This window comes from Neolamprologus brichardi, chromosome 5 (assembly GCF_056152115.1).
Source record: "Neolamprologus brichardi isolate AB-2024 chromosome 5, ASM5615211v1, whole genome shotgun sequence".
NCBI classification, from domain to species: Eukaryota; Metazoa; Chordata; class Actinopteri; order Cichliformes; family Cichlidae; genus Neolamprologus; species Neolamprologus brichardi.
This window is the reverse complement of record NC_142108.1, coordinates 16628718-16652082: the sequence shown is the minus strand read 5'-3', so window position 1 is coordinate 16652082 and position 23365 is coordinate 16628718. Positions and strand designations below refer to the sequence as shown.

General features: G+C 39.6%; 2 protein-coding genes across 2 annotated transcripts; one reads left to right on the top strand and one right to left on the bottom strand.

Moving 5' to 3' along the window:
- The first annotated feature begins 156 nt into the window (after positions 1-156).
- LOC148102764 (uncharacterized) lies at positions 157-3405 on the top strand. Its single transcript, XM_087841315.1, has 6 exons — positions 157-242; positions 2300-2371; positions 2470-2538; positions 2677-2727; positions 2824-2886; positions 2992-3405. The coding sequence occupies exons 1-6, from the start codon at positions 230-232 to the stop codon at positions 3069-3071; spliced, it is 348 nt and encodes a 115-aa protein (XP_087697441.1). The 5' UTR covers positions 157-229; the 3' UTR covers positions 3072-3405.
- Positions 3406-3751: 346 nt separating this feature from the next.
- On the bottom strand, positions 3752-14406 carry tkta (transketolase a). The gene is made up of 14 exons (XM_006783344.3): positions 14071-14406; positions 12578-12695; positions 12373-12486; positions 12176-12273; positions 11253-11444; positions 10941-11059; positions 10586-10782; positions 9109-9273; positions 7269-7425; positions 6662-6792; positions 6492-6575; positions 6263-6356; positions 5807-5929; positions 3752-4887 (listed from the first exon to the last, which is right to left on the bottom strand). The coding sequence occupies exons 1-14, from the start codon at positions 14175-14177 to the stop codon at positions 4700-4702; spliced, it is 1887 nt and encodes a 628-aa protein (XP_006783407.2). The 5' UTR covers positions 14178-14406; the 3' UTR covers positions 3752-4699.
- Positions 14407-23365: the final 8959 nt, after the last annotated feature.

The window sequence follows — 23365 nt, the reverse complement described above, 5'->3', positions numbered from 1 at the left end:
GATCTTTATTAGAATTTATGGGTATTTTTGTTATACTCACTTGTTGAATGAACAGTAGATTAGTTAATTATAGAAATATGATCTTCAGTCACTTTATTTATTAGGTACACCTGTTCAACTGCTCGTAAACGCAAATATCAAATCAGCCAATCACATGGCAGCAACTTAACGCATCCAGGCATGTAGACATGGCCAATATTATCTGCTGAAGTTCAAACTGAGCATCAGAATGTGGAAGAAAGGTGAGTTAGGTGAATTTCATTTAAGTTTTACGATTGATGGTGTCAGGCAGGCTGGTTTGAGTATTTTACTGCTGCTCGACTAAGATTATTGCAGACAACCATCTTTAGGATCCATCCATCCATTCACTTCCGCTTATCCTTTTCAGGGTCGTGGGGGGTGCTGGAGCCTATCCCAGCTGTCATAGGGCGAGAGGCGGGGTACACCCTGGACAGGTCGCCAGTCTGTCACAGGGCCAACACACAGGGACAGACAACCATTCACACTCACATTCACATTCACTCACACACTCACACCTCGTGGCAATTTGGATTATCCAATTAACCTATCCCCACAAGCTGCATGTCTTTGGACGGTGGGAGGAAGCCGGAGTACCCGGAGGGAACCCACGCAAACACGGGGAGAACATGCAAACTCCACACAGAAAGACCCCAGCCTGATGGTGGAATTGAACTCAGGACCTTCTTGTTGTGCGGCAACAGTGCTAACCACCGTGCCACCGTGCTGCCCATCTTTAGGATTTACAGAGAAAATATCCAGTGAGCATGGTTGATGTCTGCTTCAAGCTCATAGGAAGGCAACAGTAACTCAAATGGCAATTCACCACAACTAAGATGTGCAGAACAGCATCTCTAAATGCACAACTCGTGCAACGTTGAAGAACATTAGCTACAGTATCAGAAGATCACACCGGGTTCCACACAAGTGGCAGCTAAGAACAGGAAATTGGACAATAGACGATTGGGGAAAAAAAACCATTGCATGATCTGATAAGTCTTAATTTCTGCTGAAACATTCTGATGGTAGGGACAGAATTTGGTATAAGATGAAAGCATGGATCCATCTTGCCTTGTATCAGCTGCTCATGCTAATGCTGATGGTGCAATGGTGTGAGAGTGGAACACTTTGGGGTTCTTAGTACTAACTGAGCATCATTTAAATGCCACAGTCTACCTGAATTCTGCTGTTTGCCATGTCCATCTGTTTACACTGTGGCTATCTTCTATTGACTGTTTCCAGCTGGATAACCGTCTTCAAATGATCTCAAACTGGTTTCTCGTACATGTTCACTGTACTCAAATGACCTCCACAGTCATCAGATATCAATCCAATAGAGCGCCCTTGGGATGTGATACAATGGAAGATTTGGGTCATGGATGTGCAGCTGACAAATCTGCAACTATCTGTAACTAAAAAAGGGGGCTAATATATTTTAAAAAATCACAAAAAATATTTAATATTTTGTTTATGTTCTTCTTTATTAGAGAATGGAAAAAGTTTATTATAAAAGTAACTGGCAAGTACTTCTAAGTACTTTTAGAAGTCTTGTTAAATGGTCAAAAGGTATCTGTCCCTGACATAAATCTGCTCATGAACTACGTTGACTGACACCAGTTTGTGGTCATGTGATCAAAGAGTGCAAAGAGTGTCGGCTTTTTTGTGTAAAAATTTGAATGCCAAACAACTGAGGACATGATTCAAATCTAGTACTTCACAAGGTGACAGAGCACTGTCTTATTGTTTTTAACATTTGACACACATGAATGTGAAAGAAAAACTGTGTTAGCGGGACTTTCGTTCAGTAGTAATTCTTGGTAGTGACGGTCCTTGGCAGCAGTTTGAGGAAGTTGTCTACTGAATGCTGATTGTTTTGTTCAGCTACACCTGCCTGGGGACTTCAGGAGCAGCTGAGCTGAAATGGTGTGTACACCTGCGTTTCTGCCTTTCGCTGAGGTTTTCTATCTATGATTGTAGCTCTTGCTCTGTGTAGACACATTGTTATAAATATAACAATGTGTCTACACAGTGTGTCTATTGCTGCTTTCACTTTCTCTCACATGATTTTTTTTCTTATTTCCTATCAAGCAGCAGTATGTTGTATTTTTTATCCATCAAGCTATTGATCATTTCTTTTTCAGGAGTACAAAAAGAAGTCAATTTTTGACTTTTATCAACACTGTATGTATATTTATTATGTTTATTTATTATCAACAGATTTGGCAGAAATGTTTCTTTATGTAGAATATTCATTTGAAACCTATTATTCTGAACATTTCAGATAAATATTACCATTTCTATTCAGTCTGCTTTGGACTGGGATGTGGAATGGTTTCCTATAGGCCATTTCGAAGTAAGTTACACTTTTTAAGCCGCTGTTCAAAGTAATTAACCCCTGGCTGAGCCAAGACTGATTAACGACCCATTTATTATTTTTGCTTTCACTTTCAGCACTCACAGTTCCAGTATGTCTTGGTATATTTTGCACCATAGCGTTTGAGATTCTGGGCATGTTTACTGGTAAGTAGAATTTTTTATAAAATCCACATAAAAATTTAAAGCGAAATTTTTTTTCCAAAAAGAAAAATGTAATTTTACATAATGCACTGCAGGCTTTGCTTGTCACAATGTCTGTGTTGACTTTTCTACCCTGCTCAGGCCTGCCTGCCCATACTAAAAGATGTAAAGGTGCGCCCTACAACAAAGGAGGTATTTCCTGCTGCTATATCAAAGTCAGAATCCTAATTTTACATCCATATTTAGGTTTTGTATAAAAGCTAAACATTACCATCAAACTCTCCTTAGATACCTACTGGGGATTTGCTGTTGCACTATTTGTTGCTTTGTTGCACCTCCACTCATATCATGGTAAGACCACAATACTTTAAATATAAGACTTTATAGAATACATGGAATATTCAGATACTTAGGGGATATACTGTTTTAACTGTGGTTAAATATTGTGTATTTCAGTTTACACACTATCGTATGGATGTGGAATCATAACGTTTGCTCTTAGAGGAGCAAAACGGAAACACAGCTCTCTGAGCTGAGAAGGCCAGTGGGAAATATGGAGAGGAAATATGTTCAGTCAAAATGCTTGATCTACAAGCAAACAAGGGTTTTCTTATATTATGGCACTGATCTTCATTTAACTAAACTTTAAACTCTTTTTTAATCGATTATGACTGATGTGAATTGTGTGGTGGTGGATGTCATTATTTCTTTTTCTTTATTCGCTCCTGTAGGGGGCATGCTAGTACAAGTTTTAGGAGCACTTCTTCAGAATTCATTCAATGTTTTAAAATGTTTTTGAATGTTGGTATTTGTATGACCCCAAAAAATGCATTTGTTTGTTTTGAACAGGAAGCTATGAGAGAGAACGAGAACCTGGTGGTAGTGATTTTAAAATTACAGTGGGGGGATTTACAGGAAGCTATTTAAGTGGTATTTAAGATGATGAGATGGCGACGTTTTATGTCACTGTAGAAACAAACACTGTAGTTTCCTCTTTTTTCCCACTATAAATGTCTCTGCAATCTTGTGAATGTATGTTATACCAATACACTGAAGTTCATCTGACTTTCATAAGATGGGCCTGTCTCATACCAATGCATGCTGAAACTGATGGCTGTTCATAAATTTCATAGATACTTTCCCATTATAGTTGCAGATTGCTGTTTATGAGCAGTGCTTAAGTAACACACGTCAACACAAAGGCGAACAGAAACTATTGTAAATGGTCAAAGTCAAATGCAGAGGGCTTTATTACATGAAAGTATGGTACATACAAAATTTCAAGTAACAAAGAAAGTGTTCTTAGGCTGACACGCTGGACGTAACTAGCTATTCAACATCACAGCCCACTATACCGCCTATCAGCACTGGGTGGCTCTTCTTTGCTCGACATTGTGTAAAGATTACACTGCTGTTGAGGTCCAAAAGCAGTGCTAGAGCACAAATGAACACTGAGGTGTGTTGGTTTACGGTAACTGAAATTTCAATAACAAAAGACAATGCTGAATAGAAATAAATTTAAAAACTACAAAAATGAAAGTCAAATCATCTGAATGTTTAAATTCTGGCTCTGCATGACTGCTCTTTATGACGTGTACACATTTCTTTCACTTTGTTTCCTATTGTCTTTCACAACAACAACTCACTAAGTTTCTGTCTGACACACACACTCTATGATAAACACCGACTTAAAAACTATGCCCCACTCAGTATTACAAGCTATAGCAAAACAATATAAAACCACTGTCAGTTGAATGAATCCAAGAGCATTAAGAACACATTAGAGCATCACACAGCAGACATGTAATACCGGATTTTTTTTTTAATAGTGAGCATCCACCAATGAAAATGTCAGTTATGTCCACATCTCTGTCATTGAAACGGGTCTATAACAACGCTGGTATTATCAGTGAGGATATGCATGTTGCATGGATTTGTGTGTCTCAGTTTTTGGTGATAAATACACAAAAAGGAAGGCAAACGTGGAACTCTACTTTAATGTGTACAGCACAAAATCACATTACTTTAGTAGCCTACACACTTAGGGGTATTCACTGTGAACAAAATCAAAGAGTTGGGTGCCATGTGAATCGAAAACATACTTGACTACTTAGCCTTATCTTCAGGGGTGTAATTGGATAGGTAGGTGGTTGCAGGGAGAAAGTTACTTGGCATTGGTAGAGCTGCTGACCATCTTGCGAATGGCCTGGGAAATAGCATCACGGTCAATACCGTAGATCTTCAGCAGCTCGTGGGGTTTTCCACTGCGAGGAATGTGGGACACAGCGAGACGGTGCAGACTGAAGCCAGACTCATTGACCATTGCTGAAGACACTGCTTCGCCAAGACCACCTGTGGAAAAACAGCAAAGGAATATATAAAAGACAAATGTGAAAGACAAATCCACTTAAATGCATTTTTAACTGTCTGGTCAATGTGATGTCTTAAGGATGGGACATTTCTAACATGGTCATCTCAGGCTGTGTGTGTAAAGTCCTGAATTCAGAAGTAAATAAATGAAATGAAATAAAGGTAGCTATATAGAAAAATTATGCCCTTGAATGATATTGTTTTACACTATTTCTTATAGATGTAATAATGTAGCAAGTACATTTGTAATTTTGAAGTACTGCCCAATTGTGTCCAAGAATAAAAACATGGAGCGGGAAGTTCAAGCATATTTGGCTCCCATTACAGTATCCAAAAACACTGAGCCTCTGTGAACACATTACATAAAGGGATAACAAAAAAATCATTACAGCTAAGTGTAAAAATGATCCCCTTGAATGTTGCATCACAACTGTTCCAGATGTACAATGGATGAGATGCACAATATCAGACAAATTACAGTTGTTAGATTTCCTTTGTCCAGCCTCGTCCATGCCATCACCCATCCCCTTTCTCTTAGTAGGCACAGGCCAGAGCTGTCTGTGCTATCTAGGTCACAGTCAGCCCCATGGGCACCCGCTTAGCTAAGGAAATCTGACAGCACTCTGCCTCCATGGCTGTCGCACTTACAAAATGCACCACAGTACCAATACCTTGCCTGCAATGAAGGCACGTGACAGGCGGTCTCAGCCCTCAGCCAATAAGCAATTGCCAGCACAACCCGTCTACATCAGTGAACCAATGGAAACATGCCACCACAACACTCCCAAGGATATGCGCCAATGACAAGGCGCAGCCGCATTATATCTACTGAGCTTGTTGCTGCTTTGATGGCGATAGGCATGCAATATGCAAAATCCAAGCAACTTCTATATAAACCTACCTTCGTAGTAGTGGTCCTCGACAGTGAGGATCCTTCCCCTGGTAGCACGTGTGTGGTCGATGATTGTTTTGACATCCAAAGGTTTGAGTGTGAAGGGGTCAATCACTCGGACAGAGATCCTCTCTGGAAGATGAATTTTAGTAGAAAAATACAATGCATAAAGATACATCATACGGTTAACCGAGCCTCAGCGATTGAATATAGGAGAATATAGCAGTTCTGCCAACCTGATGAAGAAAGCATAGTTTGTGCAAGAAACACAAAAACTAAGTTCAGGATAACATTTACATGACAAACTGAACACAGAACCATTCAAAACCTATTCTAAGGAACAGCAATGGTCTAACAGATACATTCTAAATAAAAAATAGAGATATAAATCTGACCAGCTAGCAGCAGATTACAATGTTTTTTTCTTGTAATTGTTCTGGATGTGTCGGCACATATCTTGCGGACCTTTCTTTAGATGTTCAGCTGCAGCAAGGGCCTCGTGCAAAGTCACTCCAGCTGCCACCACAGTGACCTGGTCGTCCTTGCTTTGGTACACCACCTGTCAAAGAGAAGGAAGCTCTTAAACACTATAAGCTGTAGTGTTTCGAGTGATTATTTTGGAACAATAATCTGCCATTTCTGCCTCATGTGTTTATCTCTCACTGTCTTAAGAGAAGCACAAATAGCGTCTCACCTTTGCCTGTCCAACATGGAAGTCCTCATTGCTGTTGTAGATGATAGCACAGTCTTGGCGGCTGGTTCGGATGTAGCAAACACCCTAAATGAAAAGGAAAATGAAAAGATCATTACTGCAATAGATGATCATGTAGGGGAGCTGTAACGCTGCCATTTTTGTTTAAGTACCTTTGTGGTTGCAGCCAGTTCCACAGCCTTCTCTGTAGACACACCATCACAGGGATAGAAAATGGTTGCTGTGGGAAGGGCCCTGAACATAGCTATGTCCTCCAGACCCATCAGGGCAGGGCCCTCCTCTCCTGCAACATACACATTTATAGTTGATTTTATGCATTCAACGCTGAGGAAATCTTCAAAAGTTATCCACTTGTTAGGTGAGCTGAAGCATGCAGGTGCACAAGCATAAAGTTCGGCTGCATGCAGTGTACCTGCACTAACAGAGGGACACTTGGTTCCCTGTTGACAGCTTCCAGGGCAGACACGAAAGGAGAAAAGGGGGAAGTTTGAGTAATAGCTGTAAGGTCAAGGAGGGTAAATGGCAAGGAAAACACAGCATTAGAGGGGAAAAATAGAAAGGATTGAAACAACTCACAAACTGACACAGACGTCTTTGTATACACTTGTGAATTTATTAAGGAGGCTGTGGATATATTCTGAGGAACTGGGTGCTCTGAAGTGGCAGAGGGAACGAGGGTGAATTTGTGAAGGTGTGGGTTTGGTGACATGTATGAGAAGGGTTTTCACGTGAATTGCTCATTGGCAGCAGTCTACTGACCGGTGGACAGACCGCAGTGAGAGCCGCACAGATTGATGTTGCTTTCTGAGATTGCTGCCATACGAAGCTGGTCATAGGCGCGAGTGAAAAAGGAAGCGAGAGTGCTGGCAAATACCACATTCCTCTCTCGGGCAGCACATCCCATCGCAACGCTGACCTGGGAAATGAAATCATTATTTCTTAGTACCTTTGCGAGCGAGGAAACCTTCATGTGCCAAACTAAAGAGACACAGGCTGCAAGAACGTCATCACAAAAAGATCACCCAGAGGGTAAAATATCTGTAGTGCAAACCATATTTGAAGGCCTCTTTGAACTAAAGACCACAGTAAGCAGAACGTTTTGCAAAAATCTCTGAAGCTTATTTTACCATATGGACAGGATCAGTGGCATACCTCCTCTTACAAATAATTTCCTTTGTCCTGTCTCCAAACCTTTCCACAGTCCCACATCTTCTCTTCTTTCTCAAAAGTAACATCTGACATTACATAAATGAATTCAACAAAACTCCATTTGTTTTTGTTTGTAACTAATTAAGTTTTTGTACACTGAGAAACAGAACATGTTGGATTTACTTAATTCAATTGTGGACATTGGTTGCACACAATTGTTTTGCTTTGGCAGACAATTAAACAACTGAGTTAAATCAACACAACTCAGTATTTTAATCTTTCACAATTTTTGTCACTTCCACAACTTCCACTCTATCTTTTTTCGGGTTGCAGGAGGGCTAGGGGAATAATCCAGAGTCAGGGTTAACCCTAGACAGGTCGCCAATCTTTCACATAGAGATGAACAATCATTTGCACTTACATTCACGGGTAATTTAGAATCACTAACTAACCTAACTAATATACCTGCATGACTTTAACTGTGGGAGGAAACCAGAGTACCAAGAGAAAACCCACTGCAAACTAGCTGGATTGTGGATTTGAACCCAGGTCCTGCTTGCTGTGAGGTAACAGTGCTAACCACCACACCACAAAGCTGTCCTTCCAGGCTTAACAAAAGTAGGAAAGCTATGATTACAAGGCTTGAAACAGAATTTTCTGTTTGTCCTTGACATGTCATCTAAACAAGAACAAATTAAGTTGTTGAATTTCAAACAGATCCTACATGTTTTAATTACATTTACCATAGAAACATGAAATTATTTTGCTCAAATTACAAGTTAGACTTTTGTAAATGCAACAACCAACCAATTTCCTTTTTTTCAGTGTAGGTGAGTCTTGCATTATTTTTGAATTTCATCTCGATAAGCGACAGTTTATTGTACCCTTGAACTTTTGGCTTTTCTCATGCATTCAGCCAGATGGTCCCACCCTCTGTAGTGATTAATATTTTACTTCTGAATACACTTGTCATGACTGCTTATCGTCATGGAAATGCCTGACCTACATTGAAGCAGGCTGCTGCTGGGGACATGAAAAGACAAGAAATTAGAATTCGATTCTCTCTCTTCAAATTAGGATCTGATAAAAATGTTGACCGAAGCAAAATAAAGGGGTTTTCTAACCACTGGTGTCAGCAGCTGCCACATTGATGTAAAAGGAGGAACTTGAGTTTTTTATGTGACTATCCTTATATTACAGGGCAGGTACAGACAAGCCATCTATAATTTAATAACATAAGCTCAGTTTTGCAGCTGTGGCAAGCTAGGTTGTGCAGACAGCAAACGAAGAGCAGCTTACTGAGAAGAATCGCTATTAAAAAGCAACTCTGTTACATTTAAAATGAAATGATAGCATTAAGCTAAAAGTGACAGAATGATAGGATTCACATCTGTTTTTGAAGAAATATTTTTTATCAAGAAAAAGGCATAAATTTGACCAAAGATCATACCATGTTTTGCTGAGCTATGTAGCACTCAACAAAACGGTTGGGATGCTCATTCTTAAAGATCTCTGAGTAGGTGAGGTTATTGGTATCTCCATCAAGGGCCACAACACGTTCATTGTAGCGTCCCAGCTTGGCCAGTGCCATTCCGTATGCCTTCCGCGTGGCAATCTGCAGAGAAAAGGAGGCCAAATGAATCAATCATCAATCTTTTTACTTCTGTGGAGTGTTTTGCATGCCTAAGCGATCTCAGGAGCTATGTTTTCGAGGCATTTTGCCCTGGTTGGGTCTTCCAAGGCAGTTTAGTTCTGGGTGATGGACCAGATCAAGAGCACCTCTGTGTAGAAAAATCTAGACACAGATGAGCCCCATTCCCCAAAAGCCAGGCTTGCTGAGCACCTGGTTCCCAGGCCTTAGCTCATGGGGCCTGGATCAGCCACATGGGTCCACCCTCCTGTGGGCCAACCACCTGCAGAAGGGGCTGCAGGAAACCAGTGCTTTGTGTATTGGGCGGCAGTTGAAACCACAAGCTTTTGAAGGGGGTGTGAATAATATGGACTTTAGGCAGCAACCAAACCACAACCAAACCAAGACTCTCAATGATGAACACAAACCACATTTTACTGTTCTTATATCAACAAAAGTTGGTTTGGTTAACATTGTCTATGCTTTCATTTTTAATGAATCAGGCTTTCGCTTTTGTGAAAAATCTATTGTGTTTGCTTCGAGTAAATGCAAATTCAAAACATTTGCTACAATCAAACATGATATATTTATATACCAATTGGTTTTAATTGCTACTTCGTAGATGCACAAGTTCAAGTATGATTGCTTTTGAATTCTTGTCTTGATCATACACATCTTACACATATTTATTCTTTTATTTATACTTAAATTTATGCTCTAACATATCCTTTTGCTTATGTAGATTCCCACAGAGTGGTGATCATGTCTAACCTCCCCTTTTGTTGTCCCTGCACTGAATTAGTTTCCATAATTAATTGTTAAATGGACTGATTCTTATATAGTGCTTTACTACTCTCCCAGAGCCCTCAAAGCACTTTATAAAACATGCTTTAGTCACACCTATCATACAAGCACCTTTTTCTATGCTTAAGTGCTTTCCATCTAACATTCCTACTCTGGTGAATGCATCGGTTAGTATCTTGCCCAAGGATATTTGGCATGCAGACTGGAGCAGGCAGGGATCAAACCACCAATCTTCCGATTAGTAGATGACCTGCTCTACTTCCTGAGCTACAGCCACCCCATACTTGACTCAAACTTCACAGTTTCTGTGCATTTCTTTGTAATATTTTCAGTTAACCACAGAGTTTGTATGATTTGCAAATGTCTGATCCAAACTTATTTACATTTCATACAACATTCCAACTTTTTTGTAGACACTGTTGTTCGGGATTCATTCATTCATTCATTGCTACCTGGATAATAAAGTATTTGTATTCATGTCCACTTTACAGACCTTTTCTCCAGCCTTGTAGCTGGGTGCGCTTGGCATCCTGATGTTTCTTAGGCTGACAGGTGGGGAGTCCTCAATAGGAGCAGGTGGGTACAGGTGCTTGCTGCTACTCATGATACGGCTCTGCAGATCCTTCATGACCATCTCAGCCATGTCTTTGGGCAGAGTTTTGGCGTGCCAACCCAGCTTATCCTCTGCAGCTGAAAACACAAAAAAATGCTCTTATGTTCATTTAATTCATATGCACACATACATTACTTGGTAGGTGCCATTCAGACTGCAAAACTGCAGTGTACTTTTGAATATCATTTATTTTAAAATGAGGGCAAAGGGTGCGAAGATGAAAGACAATATTTACCTGGAATGCCTTTGCCCTTAATGGTTTTGGCTATGATGGCAGTGGGTTGGTGGCATGGCTGGCTCAGAGCCTTGCAAAGCTCCTCTACGCTGTGTCCGTCAACAATGATAGCATGCCAGCTATGGACACACACACATTAAAAGGCTTTCGGTATGTTTCACACATATTTATGTGAAATACAGGAAATAAGAAATATGTAAATATGTGAAATACAGAAAATACAGGAAAATACAGTCTTCCTTCAGAGCTTATACCATAAATGGATGCTAACCAGCCTTTAAATCAGTATGGATTTCTCATATGCAATTTTACCCAAAGGCTTCGCAACGCTTCTGATATTTCTCTACATGATGCTGCAAGGGTGCAGGGTCACTCTGGCCAAGACGGTTGATGTCCATAATGGCCACCAGGTTGTCAAGCTGGTAGTAGGAGGCAAATGACATGGCCTCCCAGACAGCCCCCTCCGACATCTCACCATCCCCCAGCAGACAGAAGACACGGTAACTGGAGAACAAGCCACGATTACATGATTATGACGTGCATACTGTATTTGTGTTTTATGTTTGTGTAGATGAGGGTGATGTGTTGTGCATGTGAGAAAAAAAAGTCATATCTGAGGAAAACGCCTTTCCAGTCAGGCTTGTTTTATCACCATTATCTGACACCTGGATGGGTAATCAGCTGTGACATGTTAAAGCTTCCTGAGGGCTGAGATGTGACTACTTAATTTCACACCTACCTTTGTAACTTACTTTGCCATAAGAGCCAAATAGTGTTTAACTAAGACCATTTTTTGTACTGTTATTCACTTATTAATCACACACGGTCTGAAATATTAGTAGATGAATCAAATGTCATCAAAGTAGCTGCTTATACAAAGGAATATTAAAGTATGACAGCGTTCCACTTTTGTGGCAACTTAAAATAAATAAACAGTCTAAGGCATACTATCAGGATTTTACTCCAAAATGAAATCTGCCTGGGTGGTAAAAATATCTCAGGCGTAACTGCTGCGCCTGTGATTATTAGAGCAGAAGAATTGTTAGAGCAGATCATGTAGCTGCAGTATACACCCACAGAATGTGGAAAATCCTAATTCAAAGCACTACAAACAAAATACGATGCAACGCTGTGTCCATAATTTAAACAACTGAGTTGATATTTTCATGGAAAGCTGCAAAAACACCTTTTTTTCCCATAGGTGTTTTGTGTATTGCGTGTGGACTAGGAATTACCTGGATTTGTCAAAATATTTCCCAGTGTAAGCCATTCCACAGGCCACACCAAGACCCTGCCCCAGCGATCCAGTGGCGACATCCACAAATTGTTGTTTCTGAAATGTACACAAATCAAAGAAATCAATAAACTCTGAGTAGAGTTTGTGCTCTTTGAGTCCTGAGGTGTGTTATATGTACAGTATGTGGCGGCTTACGGGGGTTGGGTGCCCCTCCAGGGTAGAGTCAACCTGGCATAAACTGAGCAATTCGCTCTCCTTGAGAAAACCTGTTTCAACCCATATGGAGTACAACGCAGGAGCAGCATGACCCTGAGATAGAAGTGAAAAGAAGCAAGGCATTACAATTACAAAAGGAACAGAAGCTCTCATATTCAGACCAGCGGCGCTTACTGACTCTCACCTTAGACAGGATAAAGCGGTCGTTGTTGAAGTTTCTTGGGTCTTCAGGGCGGTACTTCATAGTGTGGAAGAAAAGCACAGACATGATTTCTGCCACACTGCAGCATGACGTGGGATATCTGTACAGTGTATGAGAGGGTGCTGTTAAAATGAATCCAACTAAACAGCAAACTCAAAAACACAGAAAATACAGGTTAAACTTTAATATGTTTATTATTAGTAGCCTACTGTATTTGCATAAAATCCACTATAGCTATATATTTATGGTACTGTCCCAAAAGGCTGCAGTATCACGGTAGGTAAAGCTATCACAAAGCACACTTAATTAGCTAAAATTTCAGCTTGAGATGCCAAATGAAGATTCTATTCAAAAGAGTGCAACACAAAAAAGTCAAAAACACCACTTCAAATTGCTTTTGCAAAGACAATCGCACAGAGACCCATAAACTGTTAGTATATGCTGCCCATAATTAATTGTAGCATTAAAATATGTTGCATCTATAAATAATTGGCATTAATGCATTTTATTAAACCGCCAACTTCTGTCACAAAGAAATCACAAATTCCAGCTCCATGGAGTCTGAAGGCAAGTATTTTGGCGTGTTCAGCTAGTTGCTATCCTTTCCATCTTTCCAAGCATTCGAGATCAATAAGTCATTAATTCTAATAAGTCTTATAGTCTAATATTTTAAGTCAAGTAATATTTCTCGGTGCTCAGTGTTTTTCTTTTCATATCACTGCAGAATTGTGCAATGTGGAGTTAGGCTCCGATAAAATAATTTGCTTGCTATTCAAAATTAGACATTCATAATCAATAAGAGCTCTAAGGAGAAATTATATTAAAGAATACAGGCAGCTTTTCATTGAAATTTCCATTGAAGAGGATCGCATGATTGTAGCGGCCACACAGTACTCGAGTCTATTGCTACGTACAGTTCACCCACCATTATACTATACAGGGTAGTCTGCTCTGTTGAATTGTTCATAGGGGTATATCTAGTAAAATAGATGATTATAGACAATTATTATCTTGTAACCAAAGTAAATGTAAAAAAAATCAAATAACCTAAATTCTGTTGATGTCAACCAGATCTGTTCATGTTTTTCATTCATTTCTGCTTGCACATCAGTTTAAAAGATTTGGAATTTTTTTTAAAACCATTGTGTATATCTAATATGCCATAAATAAAGTATAATTACACGGAAATAACACAATGTAGATATTTACATTTTCTGAAATAAAATACTAAAATTATTTCAGCCAAATCTAAATTTGTCAAAGGAGAAGAACAAAAGCAGAACACATTGTTCTTTACATCCTAATCTGTTCATGCATAGTTCATTGGGTGTGACTATTTCTGTTGATGAGTGCACGATGCAAAGGAAAACTAGGTTTTGCATTATGTTATGCACACATTTCTTATGTTTATACGTGCAGTGCATTTACAATCTTACAGCAAAGCTCGTGTGCAAGAATCAGTAAATGCAACGTACCCGCTGCCCGCTCCAGTTGTTGCCTTGATCGAGTTGATTCGGAGGCGGTTGGCGATGTTCCTCAGTGCTTGCACTGTCTGCTGGTCAGGTTTGTGGTAATCCTCCATGAAGGCGATATATTGAGTTTTAAAGCACCAGAAAAATGGACCAACTACAATCCTCTGTTGAAAATGTGTGGTTTTAATATGTGTGTGTGCGTGTGTGTGTGTGTGTGTTGCCAAAGAGCAAAGCTAGTGTGAGTGTGTGAGTTATAGAGGCAGGCAGAAAGAGAGATAGAAACGAGGAGAAACTGGATTTAACCTACCAGGCATGCACACACATGGATGCACAGGGACACACACACACGCTGACAGACACAAAGTAGGAGGAACCTAGTGACGTGCACTGGGCGTTGCTGCTAAAATATAACGGCATACAGCTAAACTATATACCTTTTACCAGACTATGTTTTGACAGCTAAGGTCACAAAAGGTTGTGAAAGGTCCCAAAGGGTAATTTTAAAAAATGTGTCTGTGTTACAGCATCAGTTCAATTCTATCCCTCCTACAAATCATAGAACTGTGTTTAACCACATGTCCTGCCTATTTAGTTATGGGTGAGTGCATGCAGTCTACCAGTGTGATAAGGTTAAGAAAAACAAAACAAAAAACTCTTGTCTTAGAGTGTGAATAAATACATTAACAAGGAAGAGGAGCGCCTAAAAATCAAAATGATGCCTTCCTCGTCCTTGGTTTGTGACACGACTGAAGGCTCAGGAAGGCTGTGATATTTCTCTGCCATATCTAGTTGCTACCAACAGAGTCTCTTCTAGATGAGTGGTGCTCAGAGTCTTGTCCAATGAGTGGAAGATGGGGAAACATGTCCAAGGGGGATTCTGTCTGTACCTGGTGGGTGAGACTCTGGGAAGAGGTCTTTTGTAATTGGGTAGTGTTAAAACTTACCTCATTTGGAGTGGTTAAGCGATTTGTGGATAAAGAAAAAGAGGAAATAACTGTGTCTGTTAACATCCGAGATTGAAAGAAGATGGCAGGGATAGCTCAGTAGGTAGAGTGATCAGAAGAATCCACTGAACGGCTACCCTGAGGTACCCCTGAGCAAGGTACCGTCCCTGCACACTGCTCCCCGGGCGCTGGATTGGTGGCTGCCCACTGCTTCACTGAGTGAATTGGTTAAATGCAGAGAAGTCATTTCCCTACGCGGATTAATAAAGTATACATTATATTGATAGTGCTAAAAATGTTTCTTATTTTATATTCAAAAACACTTCCCCAGGCCGATGGCTTCCTTCCAAGCCAAAGATGTGAGTCTGTCGAGGAGACTGCCTCAGAGTACTTTGCTCTGGAGTGTTTCATCAGACTGCAAGGTGTTCAAGACCATGTTAATCATGCTGGTGGATGCTTGAGTCAGGAAGGTAGATGGAAGGAAAGGAAAAATCTTTGAAGGTGGTTACATCAAGACAGAAGCTTACACCTTTTCACTTTCCAGCTAGCCATCCAGATATTAACGATGCTGAAAAGAATGATGGGGATTAACTGTATCATTTGCAGGAAGACTCTGATAGACCTCTGGAGGATCTGCGGGGAGCCAGCTAAATTTTCATCTGCAAATTCTGACACCTCCCTCCAGCCCTACAGCTTCATTCTCAAACTCTATCCACCCAAAAGCAGTGATTTAACCTTACCGTTATTCCTCTCCACCTCTGCCAGACTCTGATAATACAATGGAGGACTCTCAGCTACCTTCAGGTCAAGGTTCCTCACCTCTGTTTACAGATCTACCAGCTCATCCACTTCATCGTTTTTATTTTACTGTGGTAAAAGAGGAAGATCCGTGTAGCTCCACAGTGTAGTGATTTACATATTTCTCTTACAGTTTGTTCCTGGGAGGAGGCACAAATTCATTTGGAGTTGTGAGAAGGGAACCAGTGTAAAAACTCTCATGGAGCTACATGGTGTGGTGACCCATTGTGAAAACTACAAAGCCCTTTTTCTTCTTGAAGAGGAAGACCCTGCTGGAGGATTTGCTGGAGATTTTGATACTTTGTGCACTGTATAAAGTCTGCATGTGGTGATAAAAAACAAAAACAAGATTAAAACTCTTGAAGCATTAAACCAATCAGGAATCATTTGTATTATTATAACAACCTCTCTTATCGTGTTGTTCAGAAAGCTAATCTATACTTTTGTTGTTAAAATGTTACGTCTCAACCAAGTACTGAATGCTTTTTTATATTTTAGTAGTGTGTCACACAAACAGCAAATATTGTCAAAAAAGTAAGAAATCTTTGGGGGTGCTTTGATTCATACCCCCAAAATGGGCTAAAATCACCCCTGATCTACAGCCTTTGCGAACAGCATCTGACAGACCTGTAATTATGGGGAGGGTTGTCCTGCCATCTAGAGGAAAATCTTTGATATCACACTGGTCTATTTCTACCGATTTCTACCGTATGAACCAATAGCATCTTGGAGACAAATCAATACTCGGTGCACTCTTTTGTCTGCGACATTTTGGTGGGGGACCTGAACCTGAAGTTTAGGTGTAGGGGGCGGGGTGTAGACCAACTACATTTTACAACATATAAGCCCATGTTACATTTGCTATTAAGACTGGAACTTAATATAACTATTATTATTAGATATTACTAAACAACACGGTAAGCTTAAATTCAAAAGGATGACTCCTTCTAGAAGAAAATCATTTTACTTAGCAGCCATATCAAAACGTATGTCAGCACTTATAATAAATTATAATTAATTTGAAGCGTTTTCTAAATTAACTTTCATTTCAAACTTCAAATGGACATAAAATGTGCAGAATATTCAGTCAACCCTGATACAGACTGTCTAAATGTTTGCTCGCTTTGCACAGAAATAAGATTAAAAAGCATCTCTCCTGGTAGATACACTTTCACCATCTTTCTATCTAAAGTTCTCTCATAAATGTCATTTCAGAATTGAGAGCCACGTCTCTCTGTTATGTCTCTCCCAGTATTATCATTTATCATTATCATAAATGTGCTTTTATAAAATGTTTTAGAATATGTATCAAGCAGAAAACTTCAGCAACACATTACACATACAGATATAATAAACAAATGCAAAATGAACAGCATATGTAAGCTTTCAATTTCTGTTTTGATCAAATGGCACTCACTGAGCAGTCTTTACCTTAAAAATTCCTTGGAAATGCAATCACTGTACCCTAAGCTAGCACAGGAAGTGCGGGTCATACTACACAGAAACAGTTTGTCATGTGCTGATCTGTAAAAACAGCTCAGATTTTGAAATGATGGCTCCCAAGGCATCTGAGTAACTTCGAAAGAGAAACAGTGTAACTGCCAATACAGTAATTTCTAAAGTTACTCGGATTACGCTCACCCCATCTCTGCAGCGCTAGCTAACGTCACGTCTGAACCGTGAACGCACCACAGCGGTGAGACGGGAAAATGACGCATGCAGGCGGGATCATGTGGTCATTTAACGGTCTCTGTGGCATCAGCTGAAAGAACCACCGGACAGCAGCTCATAAAAGCTGAAATCGCTCGACAGGATTTTGTATTAAACTGTCAATCAGACTTCCTTACTCATTAACTGAGTTTCACTTTGAACCCGTTTGTATATTGGATCATGCAGTATTACAAAAAGGATAGAAATATGGAAAGACTGTCCATCGTTATTTCTGAATGTTTTCGTGTGTACAGTATGCAATATGCAGATATCAGAAAGTAAGTTTATAATTAACTCAATATATTGAGCAATTTTATTTAATTTTTTTAGTTGAAAAGATGAAAATAATACTGACACGTGCCAAAAAATGTGTGTGTATATGTGTGTATAGGCATCAGCAAGGCATAATGTTGCAAATGCTATATGAACAGTCATTATTTTCCAGTACTCCATTTTGAAAGTCCTTTCGTCACAGCCAAGAGTATTCTAAACATTAGACACCAGAGGACACTGTCTCCCCATAAATGTTGTATGAACCAAAAAAAATGTTACTCTATACTATTGTTATACTATAACAGCCAGGGGTGTTATAGTGGGGGAATCATTAGAAGAATAACATATTTATTCAAAGATAAATTATTTGGTCACTTCACAGAGAAACCAAACAAGTATTTAGTAACTCCAACAGGATCCAAACAAACTGAAGTGTGAGCTGAGAGTGTAACTACTACAATTGATCAGCCCCTCGACTGTCCCTGTTTCATTTTTCACTTGATCTTTACAGTCATCAGATGATCTCTATGGATTCCTTCGCTCTTCTGTAGCTTCGGAGTCAGGTCTCAGCACCTGTGCATTCACAGCCAAGCTGATGCCATCAGTTGAGCCTCCTACTGCTATCCTGGTTCCACCGATGTTGTCCTTCTCTCAGTTTCCAGCAACTCCTCTGGGCTCCTGGGTCCTGTCAGAAAAGCTTTGCTTCACAGGGCCCCACAGGTGCCAGCCAATGGTGGCATGGGAAGACAACACCACGTGGTGATGTTCAGCCAATGTCTGACACCCACAGTTGCACTCTTCCTGGAGGGAAAGTACATTCAGAGATCATAAATGTTTCTATTTTTAATCTCTCTGGCAGAAAAAGAGGAGCAAAGCCACCACTTTTGAAACAATGCCTTTAAATAACACACAACATGTGTGTGGTTGCACGAGCACAAAGCAAAAAAAGAGATTCATCATCGTTGGCTTTGAATGCTTAATGGCATAGACAGAAGATACAGATGTACACACGTATACAGATCAACATACGTAATGTGCATATGTACTCAGGCATGCTGACATATGAACACGAGTACACTTGCACACAAATTATTCTCACATTCATATATATATATGTACATATATTGCACACACAAAAATGTTGGTGCTTCTCTTTAATACCAGTCGTTACTTCAGGCTTGAGCCTTTTCCACTCTGCTCTTATCACTCCATTTCCTTAAAACATTCTGCAGTCACCATGATGACATGGTGCTTGCCCTTCTATCAGAATGCTGCCTGTCACTCAAAGGTCCCACCCATTGACAGTGCATGATACAAAAGCATGGCATTTGTGATTGAATTATCAACAGAGCACTCAGTCATTCAAATGCTCAGGACAGGATTTGGTGACCACCCTGTGAGTGGTCTGGGTTGGGCTGAGATTATATATGCAAAAAAAAAAAAAGTGGAAATCAAAGAGATGTCAAAGTATATCCATATCACATTGGTGCTATAGTTTATTGAGACAGCTGAAGCAAATAGTATTCAATGAGCAATTTAAAGAAATATAAAGGTTTGAGTGAAGAGCTTTAGCTAAGCAGACAAAGTGGATGAAGAAAAACAACAAAGAGGGACGAAGATTCATAGAGGAGAGTGTGTGAGCAGGGGTTAAGGCTGAGCGTGTGTTGTGGGCTCAGCAGCGAATTTGACGATGCACTGGGAGAACAGCTGCGCTGCAGGGCTTTCAGGCTCCATCACTACTGCTCTCCTTCAAGCAGCTCCACCAACACACTCCCTCTCATACACACAAATGTACACACAGCGCTCATAAACATCACAAAAGCACTGATTGTTGCATCAGTGCACATGAACGTGCTGCAATCGCCAGGTTTTCAGACGTATGTGGTGAAATTTAAAATTCTTTCAAAATTCCCAAATTTTCTTTTACTGGGAATTTTTACTGCGACCAGGATTAAACTGGAATAGAAAGAAAATACCAGTGAGGCAGCTTATGAGCACTAGAAAAGGCCCCCTTAAGGTATATATGGTATAACAAATTTAACTAATTGAATGAGAGACATAAAAGGCATAGAGTAAAAGCTAAGTGTATTAAAATTTAAATAGAAAAGTAAGAGCTTTTACACCATGAATTGCAATTGAAAAACTACCTTCAGAGATCGCCCATACACTACATAGTCAGTCCAGCAACAATGAGAACATGAGGCATGTTCTGCAGGTAATTTTATTTTGCTGCTTTTCCTGTACGTGGATGAAACACTAAAGACAACATCTCAATATTGACAGGGAGATTAAAACGTCACTGTCCCTTTGTCTGGCAGTGTAATAAAAAAATGGTTGAAGTTAAACTAATTTTCTCGCGTGACGCATGGAAAGTATTAAAAGGGTCAGTTTTTCTTAAAAGTTCATTTTGGTTGGGAATGTTTGGTGGTGCAGAGGAGCAGATGAAATTAAGGGGGTGGGGGGAGAGAGAGAGAGAGAGAGAGAGAGAGAGAGAGAGAGAGAGAGAGAGGCAGATTGGGCCAAATAGAAACTGGGGTCCATTGGGGGCCACTGCAACCTCCGTCTGTGTTTTTATTCCATTTTCAGTAATTCTGAAGGAGACAAATTTGAACACAGTCTCACTAAAAACATGGACGTGCTGTTATATGCTCAGTGCTTTTCCAGGTGAGTGAACCCTACAACATTTAACTATTATTTCCACCATCTTCACTACCATACGGTTGTCTCTGCAGGGATTTCATCACTACAGCGAAGCCAGGTTCTTTCTGGACATGAGGCGAAAAAGAAGAAGAATGCTTTGTATGGGTAGAGTTTGGTTAGTACTAAATCATTACACAAGTAAAGTCAAATAAAGCCCCCACTGCCAGCTGTTAACATACAATATTGTAAAACACTGATTGTTATTTTTGTTAAAACATGGGAAGCAGTTAGTGTCATGATTCGGCTGTATGCAGGCAGGAATTGGACCCAAACGCAAACTCACTGGGAACAGGACTGAACTCAAAATGGCAGCTTTTATTGCTGAACACAAAACTCTACAAAACCTAAACTGGGAAGAATGTAACAAAACACACACAGCATGAGGGAGATTGCAACACTGACACAGGGAAACACAGGGCTTAAATACACCGGGAAATAACGAGGGGAATGAGACACAGAAGGGAGAAATTGGACATAACGAGACCCAAGGGAAGCGAAACTCAATACATTCACGTAGGACACAGACCTTCAAAGTAAAACAGGAAATGTAACATAGACGCAGACTTAACTAGGGGAGACAGAGCAACTAAGAAACACAGAGAACAATAACAAGGAGACACAGAGGGCAGCTACTCAATACTCAGAAAAATAAAGAGAATACAAGAAAGCCAAACTAAGACACTAGACTAAAGAATAAACTGGGGCAACAAAAAGAACTAAGATCATAATACAAAAACTCAGAGACACAAGAAACTCAAACGACGACGACCGTGACAGTTAGTCTGTGTGAGCTTTGCACACAGACTAATTTCTCACAAATGAAAAACTTAACTTGTGAGTAACAAATACAACCCCACTTTTTTAATCAGTACAAAAGAGCAGAATATAAATATGACACATTGTTTTATAGATTGCTATTTCTTGGCTGGATGCAGCGATTCCTTAAAGTCTGTTCACTATACTTCACAACGATACATGTATGTAATAAACAAACAAGATATAATGTTGATTAGTCAGCATTTCAAATAGAGGCTGGCTTCTATCCAAGCAATTCCCCTACCAGTCTCTGTTTTTTATGCTAAGATAAGCTGTTCTTTCCAACTTCTTTTTTTAAAGTATAGATAAGAGAAAGGTATAAATATTATTATCTAACTCACAGAAAGAAGAAAAAAAAGGATATTATTATTATATTTTCCAAATTTTCACATGCCTAAATACCAGTTAATGATCTTTTTGTCTATAAATTGGAGTAAACCAACTGTATCATCCCCTTTGTCCTTTCTATGGAACTTTTTTCCTTTAATGTGTGACATATTTGTCCATACTATGATTACATTATCAACAATGTATGATGAATAAAGTGACTTTTAAACAAACATTTGTCCTCAGAACAGTTTGGGATTTAATTACCAACACACACACACACACACACACACACACACACACACACACACACACACACACACACACACACACACACACACACACACACACACACACACTACTCTTCTATATGTAAATAATTCAAGATGATTCTAGAAGGAACCATTATCCTTATCAGACAGGTAAGCTGATACAGTACCCCGTCCCTGCCTCCTCACCCAGGTGTATTTTCCCCCTCACCAACTGCTGCTGCAGTTAGCTCACTGACTACTCCAGCGGGGACGAAGAGGGGCTTTTTCTGCTCTTTGTTGTCCACTGGAACATGTAGGTGAGACGGAGGCCTCCATCAGCTGTTAGCAGGTAGGACTTTGTAACACCATACTGAGCTGTTTGTGCAAAGGGAATGTAGGAATTATTTCAGACTCCATTTTCATGTTGTCTATGGGATGTTACTGAAGGAAATTTGGTGAACAGTGAATGTGGTTGAACTGAGATACCTACACTTTTAGATTACATTACCACTACCATGTCTCATTTTACTTATTCATAGCTACTGCAAAGGAACCTGTATATAGTCTCTGAAATTAAAATTAAGACAAAAGTTGTTAAATGGTCTTCTATGTATAACAGATACAAGTGTTTTGTGATACTGTTGTGTATGCCAGATGGAGTCTTTACTTAATGATTTTAATGATGATACTACACCTGTATAGGAGGTATATATCTTTTACAAAACAACAGAACGTAGTGAATTGGACTCATAATGCATAATGGTAAGAATCTTGCTAATGTCAGTAACAATATTTTTAAGTAAAGCATTTGCTCAAATGTTTCTGTTAACGATTTTTAATCTCACTCAGAGAAAAAAATCTGTAGCAAAGCAAAATAAGGTATGACTCATCCCCTTGTTACGTAGCACACATGGCTGAAAGGAAAGTGTTTTGTATGTTTGCATACATCTGGAACATTCGGTTATTTGCTCAACAGCTGTAATGGGAGAGAGGTAGGTGTTACAACTAGATCAGGCTAGGTGGTGTTGACTTACTTTCTCATCATGAAAACATGCAACATACTGTCAGTGAAAAGGAATCACACTCGCTGACTTCGGCAGGAGGTCTGTGAAAACAAATAACAGCAATAATTTATATTTGTATAGACGGTATACACAGAAAATATTTTTAAATCTCAAATAGTGAGCATCACTTTGAATGATTACCTTATATAAGTAGATGCAGTTCATTAAATTTAATTTGCACCCTCCATAACAAACCCCCTATGGTTGCCAGAGTAAACATTCCCTTTGAGATATTATATAGCAGCACGTTAACAGTGCAGTATGTATTTATATATGCAACTAAGGTACATTTGTTATAAGGCTATTCTGTGTGAGCTATATCACATTCATCACATCTGTGAAGTGATAAATGCAAACCTTTTGGTTTTGGGAGATGAAGGGATCACAGATTTTTATCAAAGAATGTAAATCATTG